Consider the following 19,230-nt stretch of genomic DNA (forward strand, 5'->3'; position numbering starts at 1 on the left):
AAAGCAGGAAAGAATGTCCAATGGAAAAAGGACAGCCTCTTCAATAAGTGGTGTAAGGAAATGGTCCAATTTCATTTTTCTGCATGTGGCTGTCCAATTTTCCCAACACCATTTATTGAAGAGGCTGTCCTTTTTCCATTGGACATTCTTTCCTGCTTTGTTGAAGACTAGTTAACCATAGAGTTGAGGGTCTATTGCTGGGCTCTCTATTCTGTTCCATTGATCTATGTGTCTGTTTTTGTGCCAGTACCATGCTGTCTTGATGAGGACAGCTTTGTAATAGAGCTTGAAGTCCGGAATTGTGATGCCACCAACTTTGGCTTTCTTTTTCAATATTTCTTTGGCTATTCGAGGTCTTTTCTGGTTCCATATAAATTTTAGGATTACTTGTTCCATTTCTTTGAAGAAAATGGATGGTACTTTGATAGAAATTATATTAAATGTGTATGAAGCTCATTTCTAGTACACCTCCTCCATAAGGCCTGCTCTGATCTTCTCAACAGAATGTGAGTTTCCCTTCATGAAGCTCTACAGCACTCTGTCCCTTCCTTACTCTTATCACAGTGACCTCTGTTCATGTCTACTTCCCTTATTAGACTATACATTTTTGTTCATGTATACTCTCCTTATTAGACTATATATTTTTGGGAAGCAGAAGCTATTTATCTCTTGCCAAAACCAAATGTGGTTTTTATATTATATTATAGAGACTTTATATATTATATATTTTTATAATATATACTTCATATGATAGATTTTTAATTTTTAAAAAAATTTTTTAAAAAGATTTTATTTATTTATTTGACAGACAGAGATCACAAGTAGGCAGAGAGAGAGGGGAGGAATCAGGCTCCCTGTCAAGCAGAGAGAGCCCCATGTGGGGCTCGATCCCAGGACCCTAGGATCATGACCCGAGCCAAAGGCAGAGGCTTTAACTCACTGAGCTACCCTGGCGTCCCTATATTATAGATGTTTTAATATTATACTTTATATATTTATATATATAAGTATATATAAAATATATACTTTATATTATATTGTTTTTACTTTATATTATAGAGACTCAATAATACATTAAATTAAAATGTACATATTGGGGTGCCTTGATGGTGCAGTTGGTTGAGCATCCAACTCTTGATATCAGCACAGGTTTTTATCTCAGGGTCTTGGGACTGAGCTCCTGCAAGAGGCTCTGAGTGCAGCACCAAGTCTGCTTGAGAGTCTCTCTCCCTCTGCCCCTCCCACTCATGCCCTCTTGCTAATAAATACATCTTTAAAAAAAAAAAAAAACTGTGTATCTTTTCCTACTGATGGGCTAATTTGCTAGAGTTTGTTGCTTTACGAAACTGCACTACAGAGAATATGCAAAAAAGGCGTAATACAACCTGAAAGCAAAAGGAGTAGACTAAACATTTTGGTCTAGAGTTGAGTTCAATATGGTCATATGTAACCAGCATAAGCAAGTGTTGGAATTTGGGCAATCTCCATAGGAACAAAGCCAGTGGATTCCTTTACCTTCATAACCTATATAGACAGTCCCACTAAAATGACTCATAAAGCTCTTGAACTTGTGAAGTTGGCCAAGATGAATGAAGACATTAGTCCTGGATTGATTTGGTTTGTGTCATACAGTCTACTCAGATAATTTAGTGAGATTTATGAATCCTTAAAAACCATTTAAAAAATTTTCCCTATCACCACAGTAACTCTGAATTAATTCTGCACATGTGGTCATTGGGATTGAACGTGCAATGGACTATTAGAGGATTCACTGACCCTGGCCTCAAAGAAAATGGAATTCAGCAATGCTGGCGACGAACAGAGAGGGACACTGAAGGGTACAGAGAGCAAAGAAGATAGGTGATCAAGAATCTGGCTGGATGAGACCCAGAAAGAAAAGGGGTGGGGGCAACCAGGATGATGGAAATTAAGAGTCGAGTGTATTACCATATAGGAAAGGAAGCAGGTAGGATAGGCATGAAAGGAGACCAAAGTACACACAAATACAATGCTCACATCGCAGCACTATACTCTGAGATAAATTCTTCTCCGTAGAGAATTTGGTCTGAGTGCTCATGGGCCGCCAGCCCTTTGTGCAACCATGTAATGAGACAAGCTGGATTTGTTAGCCTGGAACTCCAAACTGAGAGAACGGTGAAGGATCATAATTCTCATGTGAATATAAGCAAATTAGTATTAGAACAAAATCTTAGGAGACAAGGTACATTTTCAGGAAAGCAGTCCCCACTTAATTTTACACAATATTCAGTATATTAGAGTCGGGGAACTAAATAATTTTTGTAGACATGGAATTCATTACACATGGGAAGTAATTTGTATTAAGAAGAATAGTTTTAGGGTTGCCACAGAAATACTTCTCTCCTGGGAGTTTTGTTACTTTTTATATTTATTCTTAATTTTTATGCATGCATGTATCCATCCATCTGCATTTAGCCTTGTGAAATAGGTAAGATGAAGATACTAATAATCCCCACTTTTACTGCGAGAAGAGGTACACAGCAGTGAAGAGCCCTAGCCTCTGCCTTGATTTTCTTGCTGCATCTGGCACTCGAGCTCAGTGCTCCATCCATCGGACGCTATTCTTGATCCTTCTCTGGCCTCATTCTCCCTGAGACTATTCTACCAACTGCCACTTACAGACAGGAAGAAATGCAAAGGACCTCTCTTTCCTTATACGTCCCCAAGTTTATGTTATCCTAGATCTGAAAGGCATGAGAAATCTGGGACTCACTGTTCACAAAGACGGCAAACCTCAGGAAGGACAGGTAACGTTCCCCTTCAATGGGGTTCCAGCCGACATCAGGGTATCCTTTGGCTAGAAGCATGGGGCAGCTCTGCAGGCCACAGCCTGCCAAGTAGGTCACCACCTGCCAACAACAGTACAAAAGTAAGTGTCTAAGTTTTTTACAAGATAGCAGCCAGGCCTACAAAATTCCGGGAACAGAAGGGCTTTCATTCTCCTAGAAGCTAGAGAGAGCCCCAAACCTTTAACTTAATAATTTTGTAGGTTTGGGGGCACTGGGGTGGCTCAGTGGATTAAGCCTGTGCCTTCAGCTCAGGTCATGATCCCAGGACCTGGGATTGAGCCCTGCATCGGGCTCCCTGCTCAGTGGGGAACCTGTTTCCCTCTCTCTCTCTCTGCCTGCCTCTCTGCCTAGTTGTGATCTGTCTGCCAAATAAATAAACTCTTTTAAAAAATAATAATTTTCATAGGTTTGAAACCAGAACTTCCAATTCATTATTGTTTTCAAGTAACCAATAGGATCGATTACCATTGTTAGGGAGGAATACTCCATGAGCTCTCAGTTCTTTGGTTTTCCCAGTTTTGGCAAGAGGGAGCTGCCATTTAAACACAGCCCTAATGGGATGCCTGCATGGCTCAGTAGGTTAAGCATATGACCCTTGATTTTGGCTCAGATCATGATCTCAGGGTCATGAGATCAGGCCCCACATCAGGTTCTGTGCTCAGCAGGGAGTCTGCTTGAGATTCTCTCTCTCTTCTGCCCCTGTCCCCACTCACATGAGCTTGCTCTCCCTCTGCCCCTCCCCCCGCCAGGCCTAACTACAGGGCATCTGGGGAGATAATGGGTCCAGGAGGGCCATGTTCATTTGGCCATGTTATTTCAAGACCAAAATATTCAGTCACTGGTTGACTCTGAGTGGGCCCTTGACAGATTCAGGATCCCTACTTAAGTTCTGCATTAACAGCAATCATGGTTTCAAGTCCAAAGCCAAGAGGTTAAGGTTGGGGTGGTGAGTGAAGGTGCCATGGCCACGTAAGGGCTGGGATTAGTAGTGTCCTCTCTGCTCTCAGGTCACTGGATCTTAGCCCCGTGATCTTGTAGAATAGTTTGGAACTTGAGTACTTTTTAGAAGATGTCAGGCAAAAAAAAAAAAAAAAAAAAAAAAAAGCGCCTGGCAAACAGACCTTTGCTTGAGATGCAGTTGTTATTCTGATTTATCTTTTGACGTTTTCTGTGTACAAGGAAAAGGGGAAAATCCATGGGGCTGCAAAATCCTCGAAAAATCCTTCATTTTTGATTCCCCAGAGCCCGGCACACAGCAGATGGTCAATAAGTGCTGTTCAAATGAATCACATATTTGCTGATGCCAAATTCTCTAGTCCTTTTGTAAGAATAATGTATCTGTGTCACAACTTATAAGAAATAATCACCACATTGTTTTTCTTCTTAAACCAGTAACGATACTATTCTGCTTGGAGCGTGGACTTGATTTGGCCTTTAAAATGTTAGGGAGAGGGTATGTGCTATGGTGAGCGCTATGAAATGTGTAAGCCTGATGGTTCACAGACCTGTGCCCCTGGGGCAAATAATACACTATCTGTTAATAAAAATCATTTTAGGGATGCCTGGGTGGCTCAGTTGGTTAAGCGGCTGCCTTTGGCTCAGGTCATGATCCCAGCGTCCTGGGATCGAGTCCCACATCGGGCTCCTTGCTCCTCAGGGAGCCTGCTTCTCCCTCTGACTCTGCCTGCCACTCTGTCTGCCTGTGCTTGCTCTCATTCACTCTCTCTCTGACAAATAAATAAATAAAATCTTAAAAAAAAATAAATAAAAATAAATAAATAAATAAAAATCATTTTAGAAAAAAAAAATTTTTTTAAATGTCAGGGAAACATCAGTAAAGGCAGGCGTTAGGCAGTGTTTTCAAGGGTACAGGTGCAATACACTTCACTGGCCACTGAAATAAGCCCCTGCATGTTGGGGGGGGGCTGTCATTCCATCTTAAGGGACCTAATTTCTGCTGTGATCCAGGGAAAGGGAGAACGGCAGCATTTCCCTCTCCTCTCCCTTCTCTCCTAGGAACCACACGTGGGTGATTTCCTGACACGGGTCTGAATAAAGTCCGTAGCCCCGTGCTGAGATGCTGAGCGACTAGGACCACTGGAAGACGGGGCAGCAGACCTCATCCTGTCCATTTGCTGATCTCCCTAGGTCTCCCTTTTTTCCCTTCCCCAGCCTCCCAGCCTCTCCTTATCCCATTCTGCATCTTCAAGGGAGGCTTAGGGTTATTGTCAAGCATGGTCAAATAAGAGAGGTACTGAGTATTAACCTCATAGCCCTGCTTGTTTTAAGAGAACCATCAGCCCTTTTTCATACTGCCATCAGTTACCTCACCAACGAAAACACCGTGTTTGTTTGAGAGAGCGAGCGAGCGAGCGAGCGAGCCTGTGTGTGAAGGAGCAGTGGTGGAAGGGGCAAAGGGGGAGGGAGAGAGACAGAGAATCTTCAGCAGGCTCCATGCTCCCTGACACAGGGCTCAATCTCACGACCTTGAGAACATGACCTCAGCTGAAATCAGGAGTCAGATACTTAACAGACAGAGCCACCCAGGCACCCCCAAAACACTGAGTTCTTGATGGCTGTTTCAGTGTATGCAGAGCAGAGTTTGAAGTCTGTCTCACTAGAAGGAGACCAGGAAGATCCATGGCATTTGTGGGAAAGCATTCACATAATGTACTGCTGGGGGCAGAATACCCGAGTCTGTGTTTGTATGGGGGTGTGTGTGTGTGTCTTATTTTGGATCCAATCAGTTCCTCTCGCTAAAACCAGGCTGTGTTTTCTAAAATACAAATTACAGGGGTGCCTGAATGGCTCAGTGGGTTAAAGCCTCTGTCTTCAGCTCAGGTCGTGATTCCAGGGTCCTGGGATCAAGCCCTGCATCCGGCTTTCTTGCTCAGCGGGGAGCCTGCTTCTACCCCTCTCTCTGCCTGCTTCTGTGCCTACTTGTGATCTCTGTCAAATAAATAAATAAAATCTTTAAAAAAAAAATCGCTCCCCTGCTTAAAGCCCTCTGATGGTTTCTTGGAGAAGTCCTACATAGAAGTCTTAGCATAGAACAGGTAAAGCAAGGCCTCTGGGGCCAGACTCTTTCGGATCCTGACTCTGACACCTAGCAAACCCCACAACACTGAGCACATCAGCTAACTTCTCTATGCCTCAGTTTCCTCTCCTATAACTGGGAGTACTAACAAAAAAGGCATGTTCTGAGGATCATGGTCGTGTGAGTTAATCAGAGTAGGCCCAGGCTCACAGTGATCATGTAAGAGTATGAAAATCTACCATAAACAGTTATGGTAGCATCAAGCCCAATTCCCTATTGTCCCTCCTCATGCCCCAAGCACTCCCCCCAAACACCCCATGTTTCCTCACATCCACTCTCCCAGTTCTCAAGCACACCATGCTCTCCTCACTAAACCTCACAAATATTCCCAGCACACTTCTCTCCATGGTATGTCTGCTTGGTTTCTACTCTTCCCTCAGCTCATCACTCTGCCGAGTGACCTTCCCGATCTCCTGGTCATGGTGAGTGGTGCCTCTCCCACACACTTCCAAACCCACTGTTCGGTGGATGACCTCTTTCTTCTCCCCCTTGCCCTCACCACATCAGTCTCCTTCATATTCAGAGAGTCAAGATAATAGCCCCAAATTGAAGGGGAAAAGATGTAGGTGAATCAGCCTCCAGTCATCAGCAGCAGTGGGGGTGCATTTCACAATCTCCATGTGGGGCAGCTCAGTTTTACCTCATCTGTTCCTGCAGAGAACGTGTGGGTCTTCTTTACCCATATACTGATTATACAGTTTTCTGTCATGTTTCTTTTCTTACTGTCTGGACTTAAAAATTTGATGACACAGAACTATATCAGGATCCCCAGGTCTCTGGTGGTGTTCCATGCAGACCAGTGAGGCTGGGCCTCCACATACAGAGAACACTAAGATCCAGATATCCTTGTCTGTGGAGATGGCTCTCCCTACCCCTAAGAGATGCTCTGGTCCTAATTATCACACTGCTGCCAATTACTCACTTTCTACCATATTTTCATGGAGCGTTGAATAGCTTCTTTTATTTTTTAAAATTTAAATATTTTATTTATTTGACAGAGAGCAGCAGAGGGAGAGGGAGAAGCAAACCCCATGCTAAGCAGGGAGCCCAACTTGGGGCTTGATCCCAGGACCCTATCATGACCTGAGCTGAAGGCAAACACTCAAGTGAGAGAACCACCCAGGTGTCCCTGTTGAAGAGCTTCTGATGGAGACCCAGTCTCTGGTCTACATTTCCTTGGTGTGGCTGCACTATAGACAGGATAGAGCAAGCACACTGCCTCCAGTGTGGGGCCAGTTACCTTCTCGAGGTCCGGTTCCTCTAAGCCCAGAGCTAACTCATTGTTGTCCATTACAGAGGAAGCTGCCACGTCCAGTGGGGTAGATCCCCTCATGGAAGGGGAGGCTGAGGAAGGAAGAGAGGAGAGAGAACAGATGAGGACCACCCAATGCTGAGCTGAGGTTGCAGTGCCAATTCATGGTCAGGAGAGGGCAGCAAACACACTAAACCTGGGTCCTATCGCTGTCCAGAGGGGGCGGCCTGTCCAATTTAAGAGCTCTATTTGTTATCCTTGTCCCTACACTCATTATTGATTACAAATATGGAGTAACTTGGAAAATCAGTTCACAGAATTATCCAGGACCATGTTTTTCCAAGTACTTTTGTAATATGATAACTTCTTGAGAGCCCCACTTCGGTGATAACTCAAAAAAGGGAGAGATGCCACTTAATCAACTAATAAGCTCAAATGACTTGGCCATTTCTAGGTCCACCATCCAGAATTTAAAAATAGTTTCAAACAGCATTAGTTCTTATTATAGTTACATCAGGTCACCAATGTTATCTTTGATTTTCCTTTGGTTCTTAGGCTAGAATTAAGAAAACCCTTTTTTTTTTTTTTTTTTTTTTTTAAATAAAAGTTTGGTAGTCCAAGGTTGCATTTGATAAATCAGAAACTTAAGATATCATATTTCACATGGATGTAGATGTGGTTTTGCATCTTTCACAAATTCACTTGGTTTACATCCAGGACAGTGAGTAAGGCAAATGCAGTGTGTTGCTTTCCTAATGGTGCAGATGGATTTACCCTGTTTATCCGCAGTTGCTCTTGGCCAGTCCATCCTGCAGCTTAGGAGAGCACCGGCTAGTTGGCTGATGGGACAGGTATGCAGCTGACAGCCAGCCTGCCAAGCAGGAGTTGGATCTTTGACCTTTGTCTCATTAGCACTGCTCCCTGATCAACAGAGTGGGCTGGGGGTGTCTCCAGATTCTACCTACAACCTCAGGCATGATCTCATAAGCCATGACCCACTGGTCCCAAGGGAGACAAGGCAAAACTCTGTGACTACGCCAACACGAATCTGTCACCAGTGCTGGTGGGTAGCAACATCTCTCCTTAGGTTGGACAGCAGAGATATTGTATTGTCATTTTGTTTGTTTTTAGATCAGGCAGGTCCCTTTTATTTAAAAATACCTTAGCAGGAATGTAGCTTCTTTTCCTTGACCTTCTAAGGGGTCAGCAGGGGGACTGTCACCTCCAAGCCCAAATGTGGAAGCAATAATGCGACATACCTAGGCCAACACTGCTATTCTCCAGCAGGTAACTCAGATGCTCAAACATGGCCTTCTGATTTTGCCTGCTAATTCGACAGAAATAGCAGAGGAAGCGGCAACAGCTAGCAACCATCTTGGGAAAAGCAATCTGTAGAGAGAAGAAAGAAGTGTCAAGGAAAAGAGTCCATCATGAGTCCTTCCTGAAAAGTCTGACTTCGTAAGTTTTAGGTTGTGTAATCAATGGACTTCCACATGTCAATACTGGTGTAAGCTATGAACAGTTTGGAAAATGAATTGTCTTACTTCCAGTGCTATCCAGGGCTTACTCACTTATTCCAAGACAGTGAGTAGATAACTGAGAAGAGAAGTCCCAAAATATTGAGAGTTAATTTCAGTTCCTGAAATATCCTTCTTGCAAAGGAAAAAGAGGCCAAACAAGAATCCTAGACACCTTCTGATGTCACATGAAATTGTGTGACCCCCATATCAGACTACTGTTTCCATCTGGGAAGGGAGTGGACAGACCTTTGATAAGAAAGTTCAGAAAGGGAGATGAGTGATCATCAAATAATACCCAGCATTACATAAGACCTGGGTCCTCTGGGTAAAGGCAGGCCCCTAGAGTTGTGGGAGCCTGACGAGCACTGCCCTCTCAGGCTGTTGAGCCTTCCCCAGTTACTTTTTTTTTCTCCCCTGGTTACTTCTGCTCTTGATGACTGCTCTCCAGTGGGCTCCCACAGCACCTGTAATCTGATCCATACAATTTAGCCCTGAGATGCCATCTTATGTTACTGTTGATTGCTCTTGGCTTCTCTCCTTAACAAAGTAATCAGCATCTCTAAAGCCGCGTCTTATTTTGATCCAATAATCCTCAGTAAGTGCTGTCTGTGTTAGCCTTGCTCTGGATCCTAGGAAGTCCTTGATTTCCCCCTTTAGAATCATGGGGGGGGTGCTCTCCAAATGAGGTTCTGAACTCTCCCTGCTACCTGTTTGCTGAGGTGAGCAGACATTTGCTCAGGGCTCTCTGCAGAGGGTCCACTTTCCTGATGGACCAGAAGGAAGCGAATGAGAAGGAATGTGAGCTTGGCTTCTGGTCTTCCTTCACATCCCCATCTGTCAATACTGGTGGAACTGCTTTGCAAATCATTCATTCCTATCCGGCACTCTGGAATTTCCAACATCTGAAAACATCCTCCACTCTACTGCCTTCACACTGGAACTCTGAGGAGCACCCCATACTAGTTAGGATTAGGATGAATGCCCAGGGAGCTCCCCCTTACAGCATGCTTGTTATGGGGGCGTGGCCAGGAAAGCTGGTATCCTCAGGACCTTGGGGCACATAGCAAATGCTCACTCCTGAGGGAACACTGCCCAGCTCGTTATTAAGACCTTGTTCTTTTGAGCAGCATTCTCCTGACCCAGCACAAAACATACCAGGCTCCTAAGTGGAACCCAGAGGAATTCTGTTTTGGAAGGAGCAGGACTGAAGGGTACGGGAAGTAAATTTAGCAGGTGACCAGCCTTGTGGAACGAGCGAGTAAAGCTCTGAGCCTTAGGAGCCAGCGTTCCTACACTGGCTGGAGTCCATTCAGCAGCACTGTCCTGGCCCTTGGCTACTTCCTGGCTTTATGCACATCGCTCCCGCTCCCCGGGAGGGGTCACTGAGGCAACAGACGCCAGCCACATGGCTGTGAACAAGGCAACACACGGCCCTGCTTAGGGGTCAAGTTCTGGCTGAGTTCTCCTTGTAGCCTTACCTGAGACTTCTCTGCGCCCAGCACGTTCACCATCACCTCCATCACCGTCTCGTGCATGCCAAGGACTCGCATGAGGTTGGGATGCTGGTAAAACACCTTGTTGTTCATAATGTCTCTATGGGAAAGACGGGACAGACTTCAGAACTTTCTTCTGTGAACATTCAGGGGTGAGGACACAGAGTCGCAGACATGGGGGTGAAGGAATGCAAATGTGACAGGCTGGAAGGTACTGAGAAGGTACTAGGTCAGTTGGAATATATGTAGAGTGCCTTTTTTTAGCTCATAGGTGTATTTTGCCCTATTTCTATGAAGTACTTTCTTTGAGACATTTCCTTCTAATGACATATTACACAGTTGTCCCTTTGTCTTTCTTTTCTTTAAAGATTTTATTTGAGAGAGAGTGAGCGAGCACAAGCAGGGGAAGCAGCAGGCAGAGGGAGAAGCAGGCTCCCGGCTGAGCAAGAAGCCTGATGGGGGACTTGATCCCAGGATGCTGGGATCATGACCTGAGCTGAAGGCAGACACTTAACTGAGAGAACTACCCAGGCATGCCCCCCGACCCTTTGTCTTTTTGCTTGGAATAGTTTTGAGACAACCCAAATTACTGAATTTCTCCTCTTCCATGTACACAGGGTCTTTTACATTTTTTTTCCTTTTCTCATCCTTATATCTAAGTCTCTGTGTACTTCAGTTTTCTTAATGATAGGGCTGTACCCCTTTTTTAAAGGCAACTGTGTATTAGATACCCATGACATTCTGGGGCAGCAGTCCTCAAAAAACCAGTGAAATTAACAATGAAATATTAAAAAATGTATTTTTCTATCATTCAGTATGAATTCACACACAATAAAGGCAAATCAAAATGCAGCAGCAGCCTGGGAGGGGGCTGTGTAATCCCTCTCTGGGTGGTTACTCTCAGCTGTCCCTTTGTCCCCTGAGGGCAGGCTGCTGTTAAAAAGAAATAGCACCAGTTTTTACTGCTACTGTGTCTACTGCCAGGGCCAGGGGACAAGCTAATTCTGCAGGTCTGTCTCTTCATTTCTAGTACATGCATGATTCTTCCGTGCAAATGAATTTGAGGCATGATTGCATTTCCCCGGCCCAACCCAGGCATCCTTGAAGTCCTTCTTCTGGGGCTTGGGGCGGGGGTTCCTTCAGTGTGCTGCTCCAGGACAGTGAGATGGAACATGGAGCAGCAGGAAGGTCGTGGTCCTAGTTCTTGGTTTTCATCAAGTAACATTGTGGGCTGGGCAGTTAACTTTTTCGGGCTTTGCTTTTCTCATCCACACAATGGAATGTCACTACCTAATTAAAGGAAATCTTTTTTGATGTCCAAAATGCTGTCTTTTTGACAGCATGGCTTCCAAGGAAGAGCCGTGAGCTATTGTTATGGGGAAAGGTGCCTTGCAGAACTAACAGAAATGACTCTCTGGGTTAGTCCTGGGCAAAGGGAGGGATCAGCCAGCAGTTTCTCAGAGGGAAGTCTCAGAAGAATTCCAGTCAAAAGCTCAACTGCTCAAAACACGTCTCTCTTGTTGAGCTGAACACACTGTTCTTCCTCTGAATTGTTTTCCTTGCCTCCCTGGGGCTATTTTCTTCAGACACACACCCAATAACTGCTTTTCTCTAAGATTCCTCCCCACTGTTTCTCACAACAGCCCTTCCCCTCTGTAGCCTGCAGCCTGGTCTCCTCGGTTCTCAAAGGTGACTGCTTCACCGAGACTGTTATCCCATGAGGCATGAAATCAGGATGGTAGCACGCAGGGATTTTCTACGACTGAATTCTGGAACATCCATATGGCCCGGTGGACCAGTTTTCCCTCCCGCAGTTCTCCTGAGTGACTTGCACTCAATGGAGAGCGACCTACCCCAGCCCGTTGATCATGAGCAGCTCCTCCTCCTTGCCCATCCTGACACTGAGCAGGCAGCGGATCTGGCCCAGCGCAGCCAGCAGGTTGATGGTGTCACTCACGGAGGCCTGGCTGATGGTGTAGGTCTTCCGCAGGGCCTGCAGCAGCTCCCCGATGCTGTCGTACTGTCTCTGAAGGAGGCTGAACATCAGTCGGACCAACTCCGCATCCTGGATCTGGTCCTCCTGGGCCCAGCGGATCATGGTCTGTGAGATGAGCTCCTTCAAGGTGGCTAGAAGGGCAACAGGGAGGACCGCTATGGAGCCTATCGTGGTACAGGGAGAGAGCTGTGTCTCTCAGCCACTCCGTTCGACAGGGACACAACGTCAGTGCTCAAGGTTAAAACATTCTTTTCCTAAGGGTGGACTGTAACATGCAGAGAAGTGAAATAGATCATCGAAAGACATGTGTGTGAACCCTACGACAATAAACGAATATTGCATTTTTTAATTCGAGTACTAAATATTTTATTTTGAGTAAATGACATTTGAACTGATACTGGAAACAGAAGACTAAGTAAGACACTGTCCTTGTCTTCAGGGCCTCATAGCTCGGTTCTTTACATTTTCATTTTGATTTAATAAAAACAAAATGTTGTCTTTATTTTATAACACAGTGTAATAAATACCAAAATGTACAAGTGCCATGGGACAGAGTGGGGAGTAATTAGTTTTGGGGTGGCTGGGGGGGGTGGAAAAGGTGTGAGAAGGTGAAACTGGTCACTGGCTTTTTGGAGACAAGTGATATTAAGCCCTGGATTTTCTCTACCATGGATAATATTCCCCAAGTACATTAAATATACCACACACCATGAACTGAGTAAGCCGTGCCATCAACTCCAGAATTCCAGAAGGTATTTTGGATGATATATACATAAAACTCTGTTAGGAGATGGAGAGAAGTAGAAGGAGAACATTCTATAAGGTCTGAAGACTTTGCAGCTGGACCACTGACCATCAGACCCTTGAAGAGACTGTGTTGCCCTGAATCTTTGGCAGGGGTCAGCGAACCCTGCCTCACCACCACTTTTACAAGTGTCAAGAGAAAAGCCAGGATGGCTTGGAATTCAGAAGTTACCAGGGCTCATACAGGTTGCACAGAAATACCACTGGCTGCACAGGTCAAGGAGAGGTCATTGAAGTGGGAACAGAGCAGCCATGGAACCTTCAGAGGGTGGATTGAGAGACTCTTGAAAAAAGCTGAGTGGCACTGGTATGGGAGGGTGGTCAGAAGGGAGAGGCAGATCTGAGGTGGAGGACAGGGTGAAAGAGGACATGCCAGAATGGCTGGGAGGGCACTGCACACCCCCTGCCCATGTGTGTGTGTGTGTGTGTCTCTCTCTCTCTCTCTCTCACACACACACACACACACACACACACACACACACGCAAACACACACACAGGGGTGAGAAATCACAATTGCTACTCTTAACCACAATTGTCTCCAAGTCTGGCTCTGCCTATCACATTCCCACAAGGTATGGATGGCACCAAGACCTTAATTCAGACCTGATGTTAAAGGCAGAGCTCAGGGGACAATAAAGGTTACTGAGTCCATCAGTGAAGAAACTTGGAATAAGCTCAGATAGGTGCCTTTGGTAGCCTGTGCCACCTCTAATCGTCTAGTTTTCTACCTCCATGTCATTATATATGGCAGATGTCTGCTCTACATACAGTCTTGGCTCATCATGAGGATATAAAAATAGAACTTTGTTACCAAAGCTTTAGGAGAGATCTAGATATAAAGGATGAATTTAACTTACTGCTGGGTCTATCAACCCTGTGGGTGTTGGAGGTTCAGACGGGAGACAGGCTGCAACACTTAAAAAAGGATCCCCAGAGCAGAGAAAAGCAAAGTTAAAAGATGTTCCTAAGAGACCTCACTAGGCAGGGATTGCTGACTAATATCTGTTAGGTTAGGTAATGTCTCTATCCTCTGGGGGGAAATCAGTTATTTTATGGGACAGGCTCGGCTTCTGTCAAGAACCCATTTCCTCACTTGCCAAATAAATGTAAGAATTCTTGTTTCTCCCAGTTAATAGTCACGGTAAGGAATGAAAGCATGACAAAACCATACAATACACACTCTTGGACCCAACGGAAGTTTTTTTAGTCCTGTAAGTACAATTCCCCCTTCGGCCTACCTCCTGACCTGAAAGTATTATGGTTTTCTCCACTAGCAACCAAATTCTCTGCTGAGATCATACACATCACAGTCCCTGTCAAGCAGGAAAAAGCAACAACTAGAACTGTTAGTCAGCTCAAGGACCATCCTCTTGTCAACAGGGGGTTTTACAGAGTCCTAAGGACACCAAGTAAATTAGTTTTCCCTTAACCTGGCTTTCAGATTAGTTCAGGATTTGGGTGAGCTCTTAGCTCCACAGTGATATAATAACCCAAATCAACATTTATAGAGAATGGAGCATTTACAGTAAAACACCTCTTGAGAGGGCAAATGAGAAAGGAGACAGCTCTTTATCTGAAAGAGCAGAGCAGGAAGCACCCCATGGGTTCTCAGTCCAGGCCAGCCTTCCAGCAAATGTGAGAGAATGGGATAAATGATTATGTGCATGTGACTCAGTGGAAGCTCAGTTAAAATGAAAACATGGCACCAAGACTCTGACAGAAAAAGCAAGACTTAGAGTTGTGTTATTGATGGACAGATGTAATTCAGTGAATGCATGACATTTAAGGCCATTCTTGTAGGGGAGGGTTTTAAATTGTGAGATGGAAGTCCCGAAATTGAGAGAAAGAATAACCACAAGAAGAAAGAAGATGGGGGAGGGATGGCAGGGGTGCAAATATTCCCAACAGCCTTGAACGGACGGCATATTTTGTGGCCTGACATACACTAGAGACCCAGCACCCACCAAGCAAATCCAGGCTGAGTCAATGAATTTCTAAAGCTCTGAACACCTCTGGGACTAAGTAGATGGAGTTTTCATACCCCTGGAAGCAATGCTATTGAAGATTCCTCAGATTTTAATTAGCTCCCACACGCCGGCAGCAGAGAGGCATAAATGTACCAGGGTTCAGAGGTTAAAAAGAATATGTTTTCTAGAATGCGGTAGGCTCTTCATATATCTGAACAACTGAGGATTAAAATAATCAATGCCTCTAATCATGTATGGCACACATTGTGAGGTTAATAAAGGTTAACTAGTCTACTATCTATTCCAGTAGTTGTAAAAGCATGGTCCATAGAGCCTTAGGGAGCCTAGGCCCTTTAGGTGGTTTGCGAGGCCAAACGTGTTTTCATAATCATCCTAATGTTACTTGCATTTTTACTGTGTTGACAGCTAGCCTGACGGTGCCGAAGCAATGTGGGTGCAACTGGGGGTGCCTTAGAGGGAATCAAGGCAATAGCATCAAACACCAAACTTCACCTACACAGCCCCAGAAAGATGCCCAGTTTCACATAAGAACGTCCCACATGAAAGACAAAATTATTAATTTTATTACTAATAAACACTTGAGTATGCATTTTCTCAGTCTCCTGTGGGATAAAAAGGGAAGTAGGCCTACAATACCCCTGCGGCAAATGGGAGGTCAGAGGCCTTTGTGAGGAGAAGTGCTGGTGCAGTTGTTGGAGCTGTGGAGCCAACTGGCTGCTCGGCTCATGGAATACTCTTTTAATCAAAAGAATGCAGATGAGCCAGGCTGGTTCATTAGAGTTGGGTGAATGACAGACATATTCTTATAAATAAAAGAAGCAAGCTCGTCACTTCAAGGAAAACAATGGGGAGTTTCTGTTGCCAAGAATATAATTTGGGCTCTCAAGTGAAAACTAGAATTTTAGAAAATGTTTATGTGCCACAGTGAGTTTGACAGCTTCTCAGTACTTAAAGACCTTCTGATTAAATTGTTGATGTTAACAAATGTGATTTCTAAAACATCTTATAATGAAATATGTCAACATTTGGAAGTTCTTCATGACTTGGTGAACCAGTAGTTTCCAAATGACCAATGGCCTTGTGTTACAAAAACATTCATGGGTAAAAGACCTAGTCAAATGAAAGATAGGCCAGTGAGTTTTTATATAACCAAGTACAAAAATGTTCTTAATGTGGTTTCAGGTTCTACATGGCAATGAGTTTTTGAGAACCTACTACTTGTTGAGCTTTGATGTAATATCAAAGAGGAATAAACCCAATGATCTGAAAAAGACTATTAAAATACCCTGCCCCTTTCTAGCTATGTATCTCTTTGAGACCAGTGTTACTCCTATTCTTTAACTAGGTATAAGAGCCCAGCTATCTTCTATTCAGTCAAACGTTTGAGATTTATAAAAATGCAAAACAATGTGGCTCATCTCGTTATCTTTGCTTTGTTTTAAAAAACTGCCATTTCTCACAGAAATATATTATTTACATGATACATAATAGGGTTTTTGTTATTTTTAAATGAAGTAAATGCTTTAAAATTTTCTGTTTTAAATTCTAATTCAGCAATATTGATAGATATATTCCACAGAAGCTAAAGTTTTATGAGGTCCTTGATAATTCTTAAGAGTGTAAAAGGGCTCCTAAGACTAGAAAGTTCAAGAAGCCCTGATTTATACAAAAGCAGCCATGCTGAGATGATAGCAGTGATCGGGAAGCAAAGCCTTCCCTCCAGCTAAGCTAGAGCCCTGTTCCATTAGGCTGTGTGATTGTCATCCAGTAGCTGACATGTGAACTTGGAAAGTTACAGCTTAGGAAGCTTCCTATGTATGCTTCTGGATGGGAGGTAGGTTAAATGTGAGGATAAGATGAGTAAGACACCTCACCCTGAGAATCAAATGAGGATTAAAGCCGCATTGTTTTTAAAGTTGAATCCTGGCAGTCAGGAAGGACCCTGGCCATTGTTCCTGCATCTCCAAGAGGGGCTTCCTGCCAGCCTGTAGGTTCCCTCTTTACATCAAATTGGGAACAAGCTCAGTCATCTTCAGAGCAAGAAGGGGGTGGGAGCTCTTCACATGGAGGCTGCATGGCCTTGTTTAGCCTGCTTATAGTCAGTGCAATCAGGCACGCAGAGAAGTGGGCTACAGGACAGGGAGTGAGGCACGCAACCCTTTGCCCCACATTAGCTGACCCTTCCACAGTAAGGTTATTCTCATTAATATTAGAAACCAGGGCCGTCGCCTACGGAAGGCTTTGTTCTGGAGCCACTGGGTATCCAGGCCTCAGGACAAATCTCACGTACAAGTGTCTGCCGTCCTCATTGGAATAGCTGTCACCTCCAGTTTTGTCAACTCCTAAATGAGCCAGCCAGTCAAGTGATAACTCTGAGGTAACTCATCTGTATGAAACTATTTCAAGACACAATGATTACTCGCAGTGGCTTACTGGATCCTAGATACACACATGCAAGGCATTTAATGAAGAAGTGTAAGATAATGAGTAGAACTCTGTTGTCCACATACATTAAGGAAATAAGACAATTCATAAGAAGGTACAACCTCTCTAGTCATACAAAAATTCCCAAGAAATTGGAGAAATGATCAGATCTTCCTCTCTTACTTTCTTCCCAATGTGTCCTTGCTCTAAAGCTCTTTGTATTTCTCAGAGAGGTCCACACTACATGGAGACTAGAGAAGTAGGGAAGAAAAAGCTCTACCGGGAAGTTAAGAAAGCCCTACCAGGGATGGATGAAACCACCTGATGGGAAAAAACACTTCCCTTTGCTATGGCTATTTTGAAATGCCATTTTCTTTCAAGAGCTGATTCACACAAGCAGTCCCTGTAGTAAATACATCTACGTTTTTCTGGTATCAATGGTGTAATGCTGACAAATTTGGTAGGATTTTCAAACATTGAAGGGAGTCAATTCTTGAGATATATTTGAACCTCTTTCATAATCACAGATATATTAAGAGCAGTTACCACTAAATACTGATTTCATTTCTGCTGCTTTTCTAAGATCCTCTTTGGAAATGCTACCCTTTAATGACTAAAAAGACACTTTACTATGCATAAGAAACAGGACTCCTGAGGGAGAAAGACTCCAGGATAAAGGTAAGGGGTGGGATGGGGAGGTTAATTCTATTATTTGCTGTAATGTATGGCCTCGTTTTACTCACACACGTCCCACAACCCCACTCAGATCCCCCATCACACATGATAAAGTTGCTTCCACATATTCTTTGCCACAGCTCTAGGATTTTCAACCGCTGACTTACCTGTTTCAAGAAGGCCTTGTCAAATGCACTACATGGTTTAGCCCATGAGGTTTGTTTTTTAAAGCTATGGTGTGCTTTCCAAAAAGCAAAGAGATGTGTAACCCATCACTTGTTTTCTGATGAGAAAGGAATTGTAGAAAACAGACTGTCTTAGTGAAACGAGTCATGTATATGTGGTTCCCTTGATGATTACAAATGGCTTCATTTAAGAAATTATTATTAACATTCTAACTTGTTCCACTTTCACAATTAGGGTAATTAGGGATAGTCACATTTAGGCAATTATATCAAATCTATGATCTAGAAACTGCATTTTAAGTAATTGTTTATCGAAATGGATAAAAGACCTCAACATGAGACAGGAATCCATCAGAATTCTAGAGGAGAACATAGGCAGTAATCTCTTCGATATCAGCCACAGCAACTTCTTTCAAGATATGTCCCCAAAGGCAAAGGAAACAAAAGCAAAAATGAACTTTTGGGACTTCATCAAGATTAAAAGCTTCTGCACAGCAAAGGAAACAGTCAACAAAACAAAGAGGCAACCCACGGAATGGGAGAAGATATTTGCAAATGACAGTATAGACAAAAGGTTGATATCTAGGATCTATAAAGAACTTCTCAAACTCAACACACACAAAACAGATAATCATGTCAAAAAATGGGCAGAAGACATAAACAGACAATTCTCCAATGAAGACATGCAAATGGCTATCAGACACATGAAAAAATGTTCATCATCACTAGCCATCAGGGAGATTCAAATTAAAACCACATTGAGATATACCTTTACACCAGTTAGAATGGCCAAAATTAGCAAGACAGGAAACAACGTGTGTTGGAGAGCATGTGGAGAAAGGGGAACCCTCTTACACTGTTGGTGGGAATGCAAGTTGGTGCAGCCACTTTGGAGAACAGTGTGGAGATTCCTCAAGAAATTAAAAATAGAGCTTCCCTATGACCCTGCAATTGCACTACTGGGTAT

At 43.8% G+C, this 19,230-nt stretch overlaps 1 protein-coding gene across 1 annotated transcript in view; it reads right to left on the minus strand.

The window, feature by feature from the left end:
- RYR3 (ryanodine receptor 3) overlaps nt 1-19,230 on the minus strand; it is a 355,591-nt gene that overhangs the window by 135,696 nt on the left and 200,665 nt on the right. Inside the window, 5 exon segments of the mRNA XM_059372112.1 lie at nt 2,753-2,888; nt 7,166-7,269; nt 8,437-8,566; nt 10,176-10,290; nt 12,044-12,317. Of these exon segments, the coding sequence (XP_059228095.1) occupies nt 2,753-2,888; nt 7,166-7,269; nt 8,437-8,566; nt 10,176-10,290; nt 12,044-12,317 (759 nt within the window).

The sequence above is a fragment of the Mustela nigripes genome, chromosome 13 (assembly GCF_022355385.1).
Source record: "Mustela nigripes isolate SB6536 chromosome 13, MUSNIG.SB6536, whole genome shotgun sequence".
NCBI classification, from domain to species: domain Eukaryota; kingdom Metazoa; phylum Chordata; class Mammalia; order Carnivora; family Mustelidae; genus Mustela; species Mustela nigripes.